At 57.2% G+C, this 12241-nt stretch overlaps 1 protein-coding gene across 1 annotated transcript in view; it reads left to right on the top strand.

Annotated features, from left to right (window-relative positions):
• The window catches only part of LPCAT1 (lysophosphatidylcholine acyltransferase 1), a 64327-nt gene that overhangs the window by 26496 nt on the left and 25590 nt on the right, over positions 1–12241 (top strand). Inside the window, exons 2-3 of the mRNA XM_075540860.1 lie at positions 2669–2811; positions 9335–9549. Of these exons, the coding sequence (XP_075396975.1) occupies positions 2669–2811; positions 9335–9549 (358 nt within the window). The remainder of the gene's footprint in view (positions 1–2668; positions 2812–9334; positions 9550–12241) is intronic.

The following is a 12241-nucleotide window of genomic DNA, read 5'->3' on the forward strand; positions in this document are numbered from 1 at the left end:
AGTGCTACAGACTTGCCAACAGCAGACAGGCAGGAAGGACTCAGCTTTCCCGGCTATCCACCCGATGCCCGGTGGGGTGCAGCCAGGGCAATCGCCAGCCCCCAGGGGAAAGAGATTAACAGTCTCTGCAGGGGGCAGACCCATGCTGCCCTCAGAGCTGGTGCCGCTGAGTTCCAGCCCTGGAGCCCTGCAAGGCAGTGAGTCGACTTGTGTGGGACTTACAATTCAGATGTGTTGTTCTAGCTCGATGTTGGCCACCCCTTTCTGAGTCAGCTCTTGCCCCAGGTGGCAGCCGCGACCTGCCCCCAAGGGACTGCCTGTGCCATCACCTTTCCGGGAACAGAGTGCCAGGGCTGTATCCCCCATGGAGCTGCTGGGTGAGCAGTCAAGTGCTTCACTGTCGCACCACCAGGAGGGCTTATCTCAGACTCGCTGCCTTGGAGTTTCTGAGAGGGTTTTCCCGGGAGTAGAAAGCCCCATCTTTCTCCTGCAGAATGGCCGGTGACCCACACCATCAAGGCTCCGGTCACCGAAAATCAAACTCACTCCCGTGGAGTCAATGCTGACTTGTAAGGACTATATAAGACGGAGCAGAACCGACCCTGTCGGTGTCAGGGACTGTCCATCTCTACCAGAGTAAAAAGCCTCATCTCTATCCCGAGGAGCGGCTGGTGATTTCAAACTTATGACCTTGTGGTTATTAGCCCAGCAGGTGCCCCGGTTCGGCCACCAAGGCTCCTAGAGTTACTGGTAGGTTCAAATGCAACATCTTAGCATTTGGTCGCCCTTGTGGCTCATTTGTGTTTCTTATGCTTGCTTTTCAACAGAGGTTCTTCCGCATTCTGTTTTGTTGTTGTTGGGTTTGTTTAGTTTTGAATGATTTTCTCTGTGTGAAACCCAGGGTAGCCACATCCCTGGAGACCGTCACTGGATTCATGGTATCTGAGAGGGACGGCAGGGGGGAGCGGGGGAAAGGACAGCTGATAATAGTGCAAGAGTGAAGGACGTTTTGAAATTGGTGTAGTGATTGCAGAACTCCGTTTAATATGCTTAAACCATCGACTGGGGAAGTGTGGGAATGACATCGATCAAGTGGTTTGCTTTTTCAAAAACAGACGCAGTCTCACGTGAAAGACAGCGCTTTGAGAATGATGATGGCAACAAATGTACAAATGTGCTTGACACGATGGGTGCATGTGTGGATTGAGATGAGTTGTAGGAGCCCCAAATAAAATGATTAATACTAATCAAAACAAAAAACACAAGCAGCTGTCGGAAGCGCTCTGAAGGAGCACAGCTGCCGGCATTAGCCGAGCCAGAAAGGTGACCTAAGGGGCGGACAGCTGGCCTTCCGGTCAGGTCGCTGTGAGTCGGCAGCGACTCAGTGGCTGTGAGGAGAACTGCTGCTGCAGGTGGTGGCTGCACACGGTTGTCACCTGTCCCCGTGCTGCGACCTTAAGCCCTAGGAGTGAGATTCCCAGGACCTAGGATTCCTAGTCAGGACTGTAAACTGTCACTCCTCTCGCTCCCCCTTGCTCCCCTGAAATACACACATACAAGGTTTGTAGATACTGACAAGCTGATTTGAAAATGGCAATAAGGGCCAGGAGTTGCTTGCCTTTTGCTTGTTTGTTGAATGTCAGAATCCCCAAACAGCAGCCTGTATGGGGATGTGTGTGCCACGGCACTCTGGTGGCACAAGTGACAGCTGGAGGCCACCTTCTGAGAGGTCAGCCTGAAAGCCCTGAGCTCATGGTCCTGCCTGTACACGTGGGACAGCCATGCGGCAGAACCCAGTGACTGCATGGAGTTAACAGTGACTGCATGGGGCTGATCGGCCCGATGCCGTGCCCGGCCAAGTGGAATGTAGCTGTCCCTGCTACATGAGGGCCATGGCAGAGCCTCGTCCTCTACGGGAGCCCTGTCGGCTGACTTTCAGAAGCCGGTCACCAGGCTTTGCTTCCTAGTCTTTCCTCTGGACATGCCCCCAAAGTATGTCCATTGTCACAGCGGTGTGCGGGAGGCTGGTGGTTGAGGAAGGTGCAGTGGCCAGGCTCTCCCCAACATCCTCCACCCCCCCCCCCGGGCTGTACTGAGCTACTGTGTCCATCTTCCTGTCTGTCCAAGGCTCCTGTCCTCCCCCTGCCCCTTCTGAGATCTGAAAGTGGTCTCTTTGCCCTCACATATAGGCCTCAGTGTGGTGTCACTTGGCCCCGTGGGGTCGCCAGCCCTTGGGCAGACAGGCCAAATGGGTCTGCAGAGACGTCCTCAGTGGATGTCTGTGAGTGTCCACCTACAGGTGTTGGCAAGGCTCCCTGGCTGCACTGAGTAAGATGCCTGGCTCAGCTCCAAGTCCCCTGTCGCTAGGAGGGCAGAGTGGGAGGACATGGGCTGGGAGGGCTCATTGGATCTGTGTCCCCTGCAGGGTGGCCTGTGTTACCAGCAAAGGACAGAGCATTGACTGAGGTAGAGGGTGACCTCTGGCCCAGTGCTGCCCCCTGGGCCGGCTCTTTGTGGTGTGTCCCTGAGAGCACATGACTCTGTCCTATGCTCAGGTGCCACCCTGGGCTGATACCGTGTGCGTGCTCCCCTTGGGGTGGGGGACTGGTGGCTGTCACGACGGCGCCCCCTGGCGGCCTTTCTGATTCACACCCTCTTGTCTCCGCAGATGGCACTCATGACACTCACCCTCTTCCCCATCCGGCTGCTGTTTGCTGCCTTCATGATGCTGCTCGCCTGGCCCCTGGCATTTGTGGCCTCGCTGGGACCCCCTGAGAAGGAACTGGAGCAGCCCCTGGCCCTGTGGCGGAAGTAAGTCGATGGTGGTGGTAGGGGTGACCACATCCAGGGTCCTCCCACCCACCGCCTGCACCGTGACCTGGCTGCCTGGTCTCCCCCTGCTTGTCCCCCACCCCACCCACTCTGGCCTGGTCCACACACACCACTGGGGGTTAGGAGTCTGGGGAGACCCTCTGACCCCTGTCCCTAGCTTCTTCATCCAGGGCACCTCCACCATGTCTCAGAATTCATTGCTGTAGACCTGCCCCTGCACCCAATTCACATAACACAACCTGTGTGTCCGGTGAGGCCCAGGACCCTGAGGGCAACACGAATCCAGCTAGGAGTCATCACCCCAGGGCCCATTTGACTTCATAGTCTAGGTTATATGGGAAGAGATGGTGACATCTTCAAGGTTCAATGTGCACAAGTGCCCATATATACCTGCATTGTCTTGAAAGAGCCGATGCAGACCAGCCTGTTCCATCCACCTGCCCCTGGGGGGGCGTTCTGCAGGCTTGATGCCCCACCCTTAGTGTCCGACTGCTAAGCCCTGCTCTCCGTGAGCGTCCCATATAAACCAACCACTGGGAGCCCCAGAAGTGTGGTGGTGGTAAAGTAGTTACCAGTTGGGCTGCTAACTGCATGGTCAGCGGTTCAAAACCACCACTGCTCTTTGGAAGAAAAGTGAAAGGCCGTCTGCTCCCATGAAGATTGGCAGCCTAAGAAATCCAAAGGGAGTTCCCTGTAGGGTCCCTCTGGATTGGAATTGATTTGATAGCAGGGTGTTTAGGTTTTTCAGTTTGCTTGGGGATCTGGAACCCTTAGTGGTGCAGTGGTTTAGCGCTCGGCTGCAAACGGAAAGGTGGGCAGTTCAAACCCACCAGCTGTTCTGCAGGAGAAAGACGAGGTCGTCTGTGTCCAAGAAGAGGATGGGCTTGGGAGCAGCCCTGTGGGGCAGTTCTAGGTCCCTCCGGGCTGCTGTGAGTCAGAATTGACAGGCCCAAATCTGTCTGTGTATAAGCATGTGACTACTGGGAGGGAAGGGGGCATGTTAAAAATCCCCTAGTCAATGGGATTAGAAGATGGCATTTTTCCACGAACTTTTTTGATGTTCTCCAAAAACGAAACCACAGCCTCTTCTTGCATCCCAATTCCTGCAGCTACTCCCGACTGGCGGTGTATGCCCTTGGTAAATAAGGCGTGGAGACCATGCGTGTTGTAGAGTCCTGACAGCTCTGATTCCTATCGGGGTGAGAAGGCTGGGGCCAGGCTGTGGGCTCAGTGCCCATGGAGGTGGGCCCTGCAACAGTTCACTCAGGCGTCAGTCTCACCGAGTGGCTCGGGGGCTGGCAACTGACGGTGCCCGTCTTGGAAGGCATGGCTTAGCTGGAGCCTGGCCATGCCTGGCTGTTGGTGGGCCAACTACGGCTACATTTGCCATGCAGGTGGTGGTGAGAGTGAATGCCTCACAGAGTCTGACCACCTGGCCCTGCCGGTTAGCTCGCGTGTTCCCAGTACACCTTCCTCTAGACTGCCGAGCTTCCAGTGATGTGAGAGAGAGGCAGGAACCACAGAGCGGCCATCTCTGGTGCCCACGGGTCATGGCATGTCATGGCTGCGCTGTTGGCAGTCAGGTGCCCTGGCAACACCTCACACTGCATCCTCATGTCCCTCCCTGTGGCACGTCTCAAACGGGGACGGTTCTCGCACAGGTCAAAATGTACTGCCATGTGCCTCTCCCTGGATGGCCCTCAAGTTGTCCCCAGCTGCTCTGGAGGGGTTTCCTGAGAGAGAGATAGAGAGAGAGAGAGTTAGTTAGTTAGTTAGTTAGTTAGTTAGTTAGTTAGTTAGTTAGTTAGTTAGTTAGTTAGTTAGTTAAGAGTGTACCTGAATGTCGTATGTGTGCAGTGATGGATGGGGGTGTGCATGAATAACTGAGTGTGTGTAATGAGTATGTGTGCATAAATGTTGAGTTCGAACATGGGTGTACATGTACCTGAGTCATGCATTCATGAGTGTACATGTGCATGTCTGAGTGCACATGCAGGGCATGAAGAAGTGCAAGTGGGTACACACGCATTTGTGTGTCTTTGTAGGTGCACGTGTGCATGCATGCATGCATGCATGGATGAGTGTAAAATGTGAATGAGGGCATGCATGGGTATGTGCAGGCACAGGTGCAGGAGCGAGTTCCTGCCTGCCGGTGTGAGCAGGCTGTTTGGGGCACGTCTGGGCTGTGGACTGTGATTCTGGCAGGTCTGGCCGAGTCTGGGTTTGGGGTTCTTCATTTGCACACACATCCCAGGAGGGGGGTGTCTCGGCTCCCTCTGAAGAGCACATGGCCTTGAGCATCACTCCTGCTGCTGCTTCCACCACAAGCAGGAGCCTGGTGTCGGCGGCACGGATAGCTTGCTGGTGGCGAGGCCGGGAAAGTGCAGTCACCAGAGTGGGAGTTCTGCCAGAGAGAGAGTGGGGTGTTTGGCCAGAGAGTGAGGCTTGACCGGAGAGTTGGGGGTGTAGTCTTGACAGGCACTTGGTGGCTTGGCTCTGTCTGGGTTTTGAGTGGCGGCACTCCAACAGTCTCTGCCCCGACTCTCCGAATCGCCCCCCCCCCCCACCCAGCAGACAGCGGGTTTTCTCTCCTCACTCATGGGTGCCCATGCGAAGGGTTTGCTGGTTTTATGAGAGCCTCTGATCAGTGAGCCACGGCAAACCAGCCCTACGGGAAGGCGTCTGTCGTGGCCTCTGAGTGTCCACTGTACTGCTCATTACCGGGCCTCTGACGTGTCCACGGTACTGGTCAGTGTCAGGGCCTCTGTGACGTGCGCACTGTAGTGGTCAGTGCCAGGGTGCCTGGAGATCACTGCATCAGTCCATGTGTGCCCCACCATGTGTCGGTCAGTGTGTACGCTCTCCACACGTACACCCTGTGAGCTCCTTCCCATTGCCCCACTGCCTTATTCTCACTGCGCCTATGTGCCCAAGACAAGCCCTCACCCTACGCCCACCTGGGCCTCCTCGGCCGGGGCTCAGTGCTACAGGGGGACAGGAAAGAAGACAGACAGGTGGAGTTCCACCGAAGCTGCTCTGATGGAAACACTGCACCTGGATGTGGAGGCGGGGCTTCGAGAGAGACAGGTGTGGAAGTATGGTCGATCCGAGTCTGCGCCACTCTCGCTCCGAGACGGGTGTGGGGCAACCCGGAAGGTGCGGTACCTGTGGAACCCGGTTTTGAGGGTTTTGAGCAGGTGGTGTTAGGGAACGGGGTTCTTCACAGCTCTGACTCGGGCCCCCGTAGGATGCCTTCCTGGAAAGTGAAGAGAGACATGCCTGTGTTGCCCGGAGTAAACTGCATCCTCACGGCACGGGCCCGCAGGTCAGACCCGGCCGCGTTCACTCAGAACCACAGTCTCACGGTTGCTTCAGTGGCCTGTGCCCACATCTTTGGACTTGCAGCGTCTAGCTGTATCGGGGTCTGGGAGGAAAGTTTGCCCGTGGCTAGAGCCCAGCAAGGTCCCTCCTTAGCTAGGGTCAGAGCTCAGAATCTCTGACTCGGGGTGATCAGAAACCCAGGGTTCACATGTAAATTTGTCACCGTGGTGGCTCCACATGACCAGGGCCAGAGAATGGCTACCCAGCTGCTGTCCAGGGTGAGACGTGAGGGGGTCAGTGTGCGGGTGTAAAGGTGTAGTGGGCGTCCTGCTGGGCAGGCGTCTGTGATTGTCCTTTCTGAGTCTGAGCTCAGCCAGTTCTGGGTGAACTTGCTCAACCTTGCAGTTGGTGGCAGAGAAGCCCCAAAGCAGGCGAGGCTCTGTCTCAGCTCCTCTTCCAAGTGTGTGAGGGCTGAGAGAGCGTAACTGTGACTCAGTCCCTCTGGGATTCGAGGCCATCCTAACAACCACACAGAACAGCCGTCATCCAATCCTTCCAATAATGACAATGGGGGTGGAAGGAAAGAAGAAGGGCGGGGCAAGAGATGCTCCATCTGGGTGGCTCCCAAAATACAGTCACGGAGAAGTGACGCCACTCTGCTGCCAAACTCCAGCCACCGTTTCACCTACCTTTTACCACTCCCAGCCCATTCCTGTGCCCCTTCGTGGGTCCTGATGGGACCAGGCAGAATCAGTGTGAAACCCTACCCCATCCTCAGTGCTCCATCCAGGACCTGTTCCGGGTGAGTGAGTGAGTGAGTGAGTGAGCGAGCGTGGTGTGTGTGTGCGCGCGCGCGCGCGGTCCCACAGGCTGGGACCGGGTCCATTCACCTGACTGCCCCTCCAGATTATCCATGCAGGCATGTGCCCAGACCTGCGGGGAGCTGGACAGTGCCCTCGGGTTATTTCCTCCCTCTGATGGATGCCACTTTCACGGGAGATGGTTGCCCAGCTTTGCTGATGCCTCCTTCCTGCCTGCCGCCTCCTTCCTTCCCTCCTTCCAGGCATGCTTCACAAGGAGCCCTGGTGGCACTGTGGGTTAAGTGATGGGCTGCCACAGGGTCATGGGTTCAAACCCTCCAGCTGTTCCCATAAAGATGTACCATCCTCCAGCTCCATGACTGTGGGTTGTTTTTTGTTTGCGGTTTGGTTTTTTGGTTCTGGGTGTTGTGCATCACGAGTGTCTATCGGCTTTCACAGTTGAACATGTGATCAGAAAGCACACACCTGTGTAACACGTCCATATCTACCTCGCACTGTCTCCAGGGCACTCCCCCTCCCCCCACCAGTTTGGGAAAATTACCCGTCTGCTTTCTGCTGTCCCAAGGTCCATGCCAGGAATTAGCTCCCCCTCCCGGCCTGTGCGTCACACCCCCAGGCAGTGTTGACTCTGTTCACTTTTGATTGGGGTTCTCCCCATATGAGGAGGCACATCTTGGGGTTCAGCTGCTTTCCTGAGGACAGTGGAGCCCCAATAGTGGAATCCTCATTTATCTTGCCGGAGCCCTGGTGGCGTGGTGTTCTATACCCTGGACTGCTAACTGCAAGGCCGTCAGTTCAAAACCACTGGTTACTCTATGAGAGAAAGAAAAAACTGTCAAGATGTACAGCCTCCGAGACCCAAAGGGACCCTTCTCCTCTGTCCTGTCACAATCGACTCCATGGTGCCGGGTTGGAGGGAGTCATGCAGGAGACCCCCATTCGATTTCCTGCACGGCTGCCACCCACCACCCACCCATCCATCCGTGGAGGCTGACATGCTGCTGTGACCCTGCCTGGCTAAGAGACTAGGAAGAATGGTCTGGTGATCTGTCTGCTTCACCAGTCAGCCAGAGAAATGCCCGTGGATCACAGAGGACTGGGCCACAGCTCATCCTGCAGATGGGGCAGGGCCAGGCAGCATTTCGTTCCCTTGTACAGGGTTGTCACCGTGAGTCAGCTGCCCATAGGTGGCACATAGCCCTGTTCTCACTGAGCTCATGAACACTTTGCCTTAAATGGCATTCTTGTCCATCTGCTTCGGCGGAGCTTCCTGCGCTTGGGCCTGACCGGAGAAGGTCCAGACTAGTTTGTAAAGCTCCGCTCCACCTGCTGCATCTGTGTAGCCACCCAGCAGCCAATTACCATCTGGTGACACTTACCCTGTGCAGGCAGTGCCTGGAGGGCTCTGTGCCCGGCAGCCCAGGACCCACTGTGGGGGTTCGCTGTGAGTGTTCTCCAGTCACTGAGACCACCAGCCGGCTCACTTCCCAGCCCTGTCATCCCAGAGAGGGGGTTCTTAGAGTTTCATCCCCCTGGTCACTCAGCGGCAAAATGAGACTAACTCTTGGTGAAGATGGGGCCCGCTCGGAGGTTTGTGTGGACTGGGGTCTGCCCTGCTGCCCCTCACAGAGCCCTGTGAATGGGGGTCCCACTGGCTGAGACGCTTCCCTACTCGTGTGTGAAACCCGACAATCCAAACTGGCTGCAGTCAGGTCAGTGCTGGCTCTTAGCAACCCCTAGGGGATTTCTGAGACTGGACAGTTGACCAGAGTAGAAAGCCCAGTCTTTCTCACTAGGGCTACCAGTGGTTTCCAACTGCCTACCCTGTGGATCACTGCCGCCCACGCAGGCACGAAGCAGGTGGGAGGCGGGGGTTGGGGGGGAGGCGGGGGGTCTGCACTTTGCTTCTTCCCCAGCCTGATGGGATCCAGAAACGGCATTCAACAAGCTTGACGCCTGCTTCTGGGACCCTCTGGTGTCTGTGTGTCTGAGACTTGGGGTGCATGTAGACCAGCTGGCGCCCCAGCTCTGTGATTCTGCAGTTCCTGCCTCAGGGCCATGTCTCATTCTCCTCTCAAAGCCCCAGGCTCTGTGACTGCAGGCCATCCAGCAGTGTGGCCACAGTAAAAGGGTGAGGCGGGGACACTGGCCCCTGCCTGTCCCCCATGAGGATGTTTGGGTGACGATTGCACACATCAGTTAGACTGGACCTTCCCCAAGGACAGGCACCTGTGGGAGCAGCTGCCCAGTGGCTCTGGGATTCACGTGACTCAGCTATTACAGTGACACCCAGTCGCCGAGGGCTGGGGCCTGGCCGCCCCTGTGCCAGGCTCTCAGGGTGGTGGGGTCTTGTCTTGCAGGGTGGTGGACTTCCTGCTCAAGGCCATCATGCGGACCATGTGGTTTGCCGGCGGCTTCCACCACGTGGCTGTGAAGGGGCGGCAGGCCCCGCCCACTGAGGCGGCCATCCTGACCCTGGCACCTCACTCTTCCTACTTCGATGCCATCCCTGTGACCATGACCATGTCGTCCATCGTGATGAAGGCAGAGAGCAGGGACATCCCGATATGGGGAAGTAAGTGTGCCCGGCCCCCATCCCCACACTGATGCTCACCAGTTCCCACCTCCACAAGGCAAGGTACCAAGCCGGACGTGCACCCACACACTGAGGGGCTGCCTCAACTTGACCTGCCTGGACGTGGATGCAGGCACTTGTTCCTCTCCAGACTCTCCCTTGCACCCCACAGGGCTCGGGCCTGGCCCTCTCCAAACTCTCCACTGCACCCTGCAGGACTCCGGTCTGCCTCCCTCCAGGGCCAGGCTCAAACGTGCACCCAGCCAGGCTTGGTCCCAGTGCGCGATGCGACTTAGTCATGCTCCACCTCTCTTCCTCCCCACGCTGTGTTCACCCTGTGATATTGCTGGCATGGCTTTTCCTTTGTTCCGCCCCCAGATGCCCTCCATCTCCTCCTGTCCCCATCCCGACATGGCAATGTTTATTCAAGTTGTGCACAGCAAGGACGGGCGCACCGCGTCTCACTGGGCACCGCCTTGTGTACCTCCCAGATGCGGTCCCCGAGACACTGAAGGTGCCTCACCATTCTCCCACAGCCAGTGGCCCTGCACCACACGCGGTCCTCCTTAGTGCACCGCGGACTTCCCAAGACGCCCCTGCACCCTTAGTAGGTGACAGTGTGGCGAGGACATAGCTTGAATCAGCGCAGCCTCCACTGCCATCGAGTCTGTTCCTACTCCTGTGACCCTGTCCATCTGTGCACAACAGATGGAAACACTGCCCAAGGAGATGCAGTGACGCAGCTGCAATGGTGGGCTCGGACATGGGTACAATTGCCAGCACAGGACAGGGGAGGGCCTACGCCGTTTGGGAGTAGAACATCGTCTTTCTCCCGAGGAGCAGCTGCTGGTTTTGAACGGCTGACCTTGCAGCCCAGCGTGTAACCACCGCCCCTTCAGGGCTCATTCCGTAAGCACCGGAGAGACCGATGCGTCTGTGTGACTTGCTGTGGCCAAGCCTCGAGTATCCAAGGGCTGCCCGCGTGTGTCATCTTTTACCAGGAGCCCCGCAGCTGCTGCCTGGAAGGTGGGCAGTCCCAGTCTACCTGCGGGTACCTTAGAAGAAAGGTGATCTGCTTTAAAAGCTGTGTGGAGCTCTTTCCTTTTATTAAAAAATTACTTCAAATGTCCTCTGTTGCAGGAAGTGCAGCCAGCATGCTCTTTAAGAAGGAGTTAGGGCGAGACTTTGTCTCACGTACTTTGGACGTGTTGTCAGGAGAGACCAGGCCCTGGAGAAGGACGTCATGCTTGGTAAAGCGGAGGGGCAGTGGGAAAGAAGGCCCCCGGTGAGACGCGTGGACCAAGCGGCTGAACAGTAAGCTCAGGCACAGGGTCAGTTGCGAGGAAGGCGCAGGACCGGGGGGTGTTTGGTTCTGTGGACATCGCGTCCGTAGGGGTTGGGGTTAATTCATAGCTTGGTCTTCAGAGAGGAGGCTCTCGTGGGCCTTGAGGACCGCTGTTGGCGATCCTGACCGGTGTCCTGTTTGCTGTGCCATGAACGGGTCACTTGGTGACTGCTGAAGCATGTGGCCCCCAGCCCCCCGAAGATGGAGATCCTGCCTCAGGCCCCCATGCCCTGAGAGAGACCTCCCTGACCCGAGGGAGCTTCGTCATAGGGGGCAGTACCCCTCTTCCCACAGAGGACGTGTGGAGCCCGCTACTCCTGTGTGAAAGGCGAATTGACTAGAGATTGAGGCAGTCCACCTCTCTTTATCAGCCGTGAAACAGGGAACGCCGCCTGCAGGCCGGAGGCCTCTGCTTGTTGGGTGGGACCAGGCTTAAGGGCATCCTCGGGCCTCTGGGAGGGATGCTCCCTGAGCTGCTTCTGGTCCTGCGCAGCAGGCTGGCGTGATCACAGTGGAGGTTGCGGTGGTCTTGTTGCTACAGTGTAGCAGAGCACGCTGCAGGACTTACTCGTTTGCTACACTGTTGATCACAAAGCAGGAATACTGCTAGATGGGGCCCAGAACCAGTGGGGGGAGGGGGCAGGCGCCTCCAGCTGGCCAAGCTTCCTGGAGGGAAGTTTGCAAATACTCCCCAGGGACCAAGTGCAGGCTTTGCAAAGAGGATTATGTAGTGAGAGCCTGGACAGTGAGGATTTCAGGAATTTTCAGAGCACTTGGCCGAGGCCACTGGGGAATTGCAGTTGGCTCAGCAGCCAGGACGTTGTTACAGCCCCTCACTGTGGAGCAGCAGCCCTGTGGGGTGGGGGGGCAGGAAGGAGCTTCACACGTATGTTTGTGTTTGCAGTGTTCAGGCTCAGGGCGTGCCCTGGGGGGAAGTGTCATTTCACTGCTGCCTGTATAAAGATTCTACAAAACCCTCTGGGAAGCACAGCTTTGGTTATGGCCGGGCTCCCAGTTACGGTCACCTGGGCTCAGACACATTGGCCTGTCGGGTTGTGTCAGCCAAGGCTGCTGGGAGAGAGGCTCTGAGACCACACCGCCCGCCGCCCCACCCATCGGCCTTCTGTGGGGGCTTGCATGCTGCCGCAATGCACTGTGAGTTCCAGCCCAGCAGAGTGTGTGTGTGTTGGGGAGGGGGGGGGTGCAGACAGCCCGGGGGGAAAGACCTGATGGTCTGCCCCTGAGAGTGGCTGGTGGTGACCTCACAGGTCCCAGAGGAACCCTGGCCAGAAGCTCGGGAAGATGAGCCCCCAGGTGGGTTCCATTCTGCTGTGCGTGGGCTTGCCG

This window comes from Tenrec ecaudatus, chromosome 2 (genome assembly GCF_050624435.1).
Source record: "Tenrec ecaudatus isolate mTenEca1 chromosome 2, mTenEca1.hap1, whole genome shotgun sequence".
NCBI lineage: Eukaryota > Metazoa > Chordata > Mammalia > Afrosoricida > Tenrecidae > Tenrec > Tenrec ecaudatus.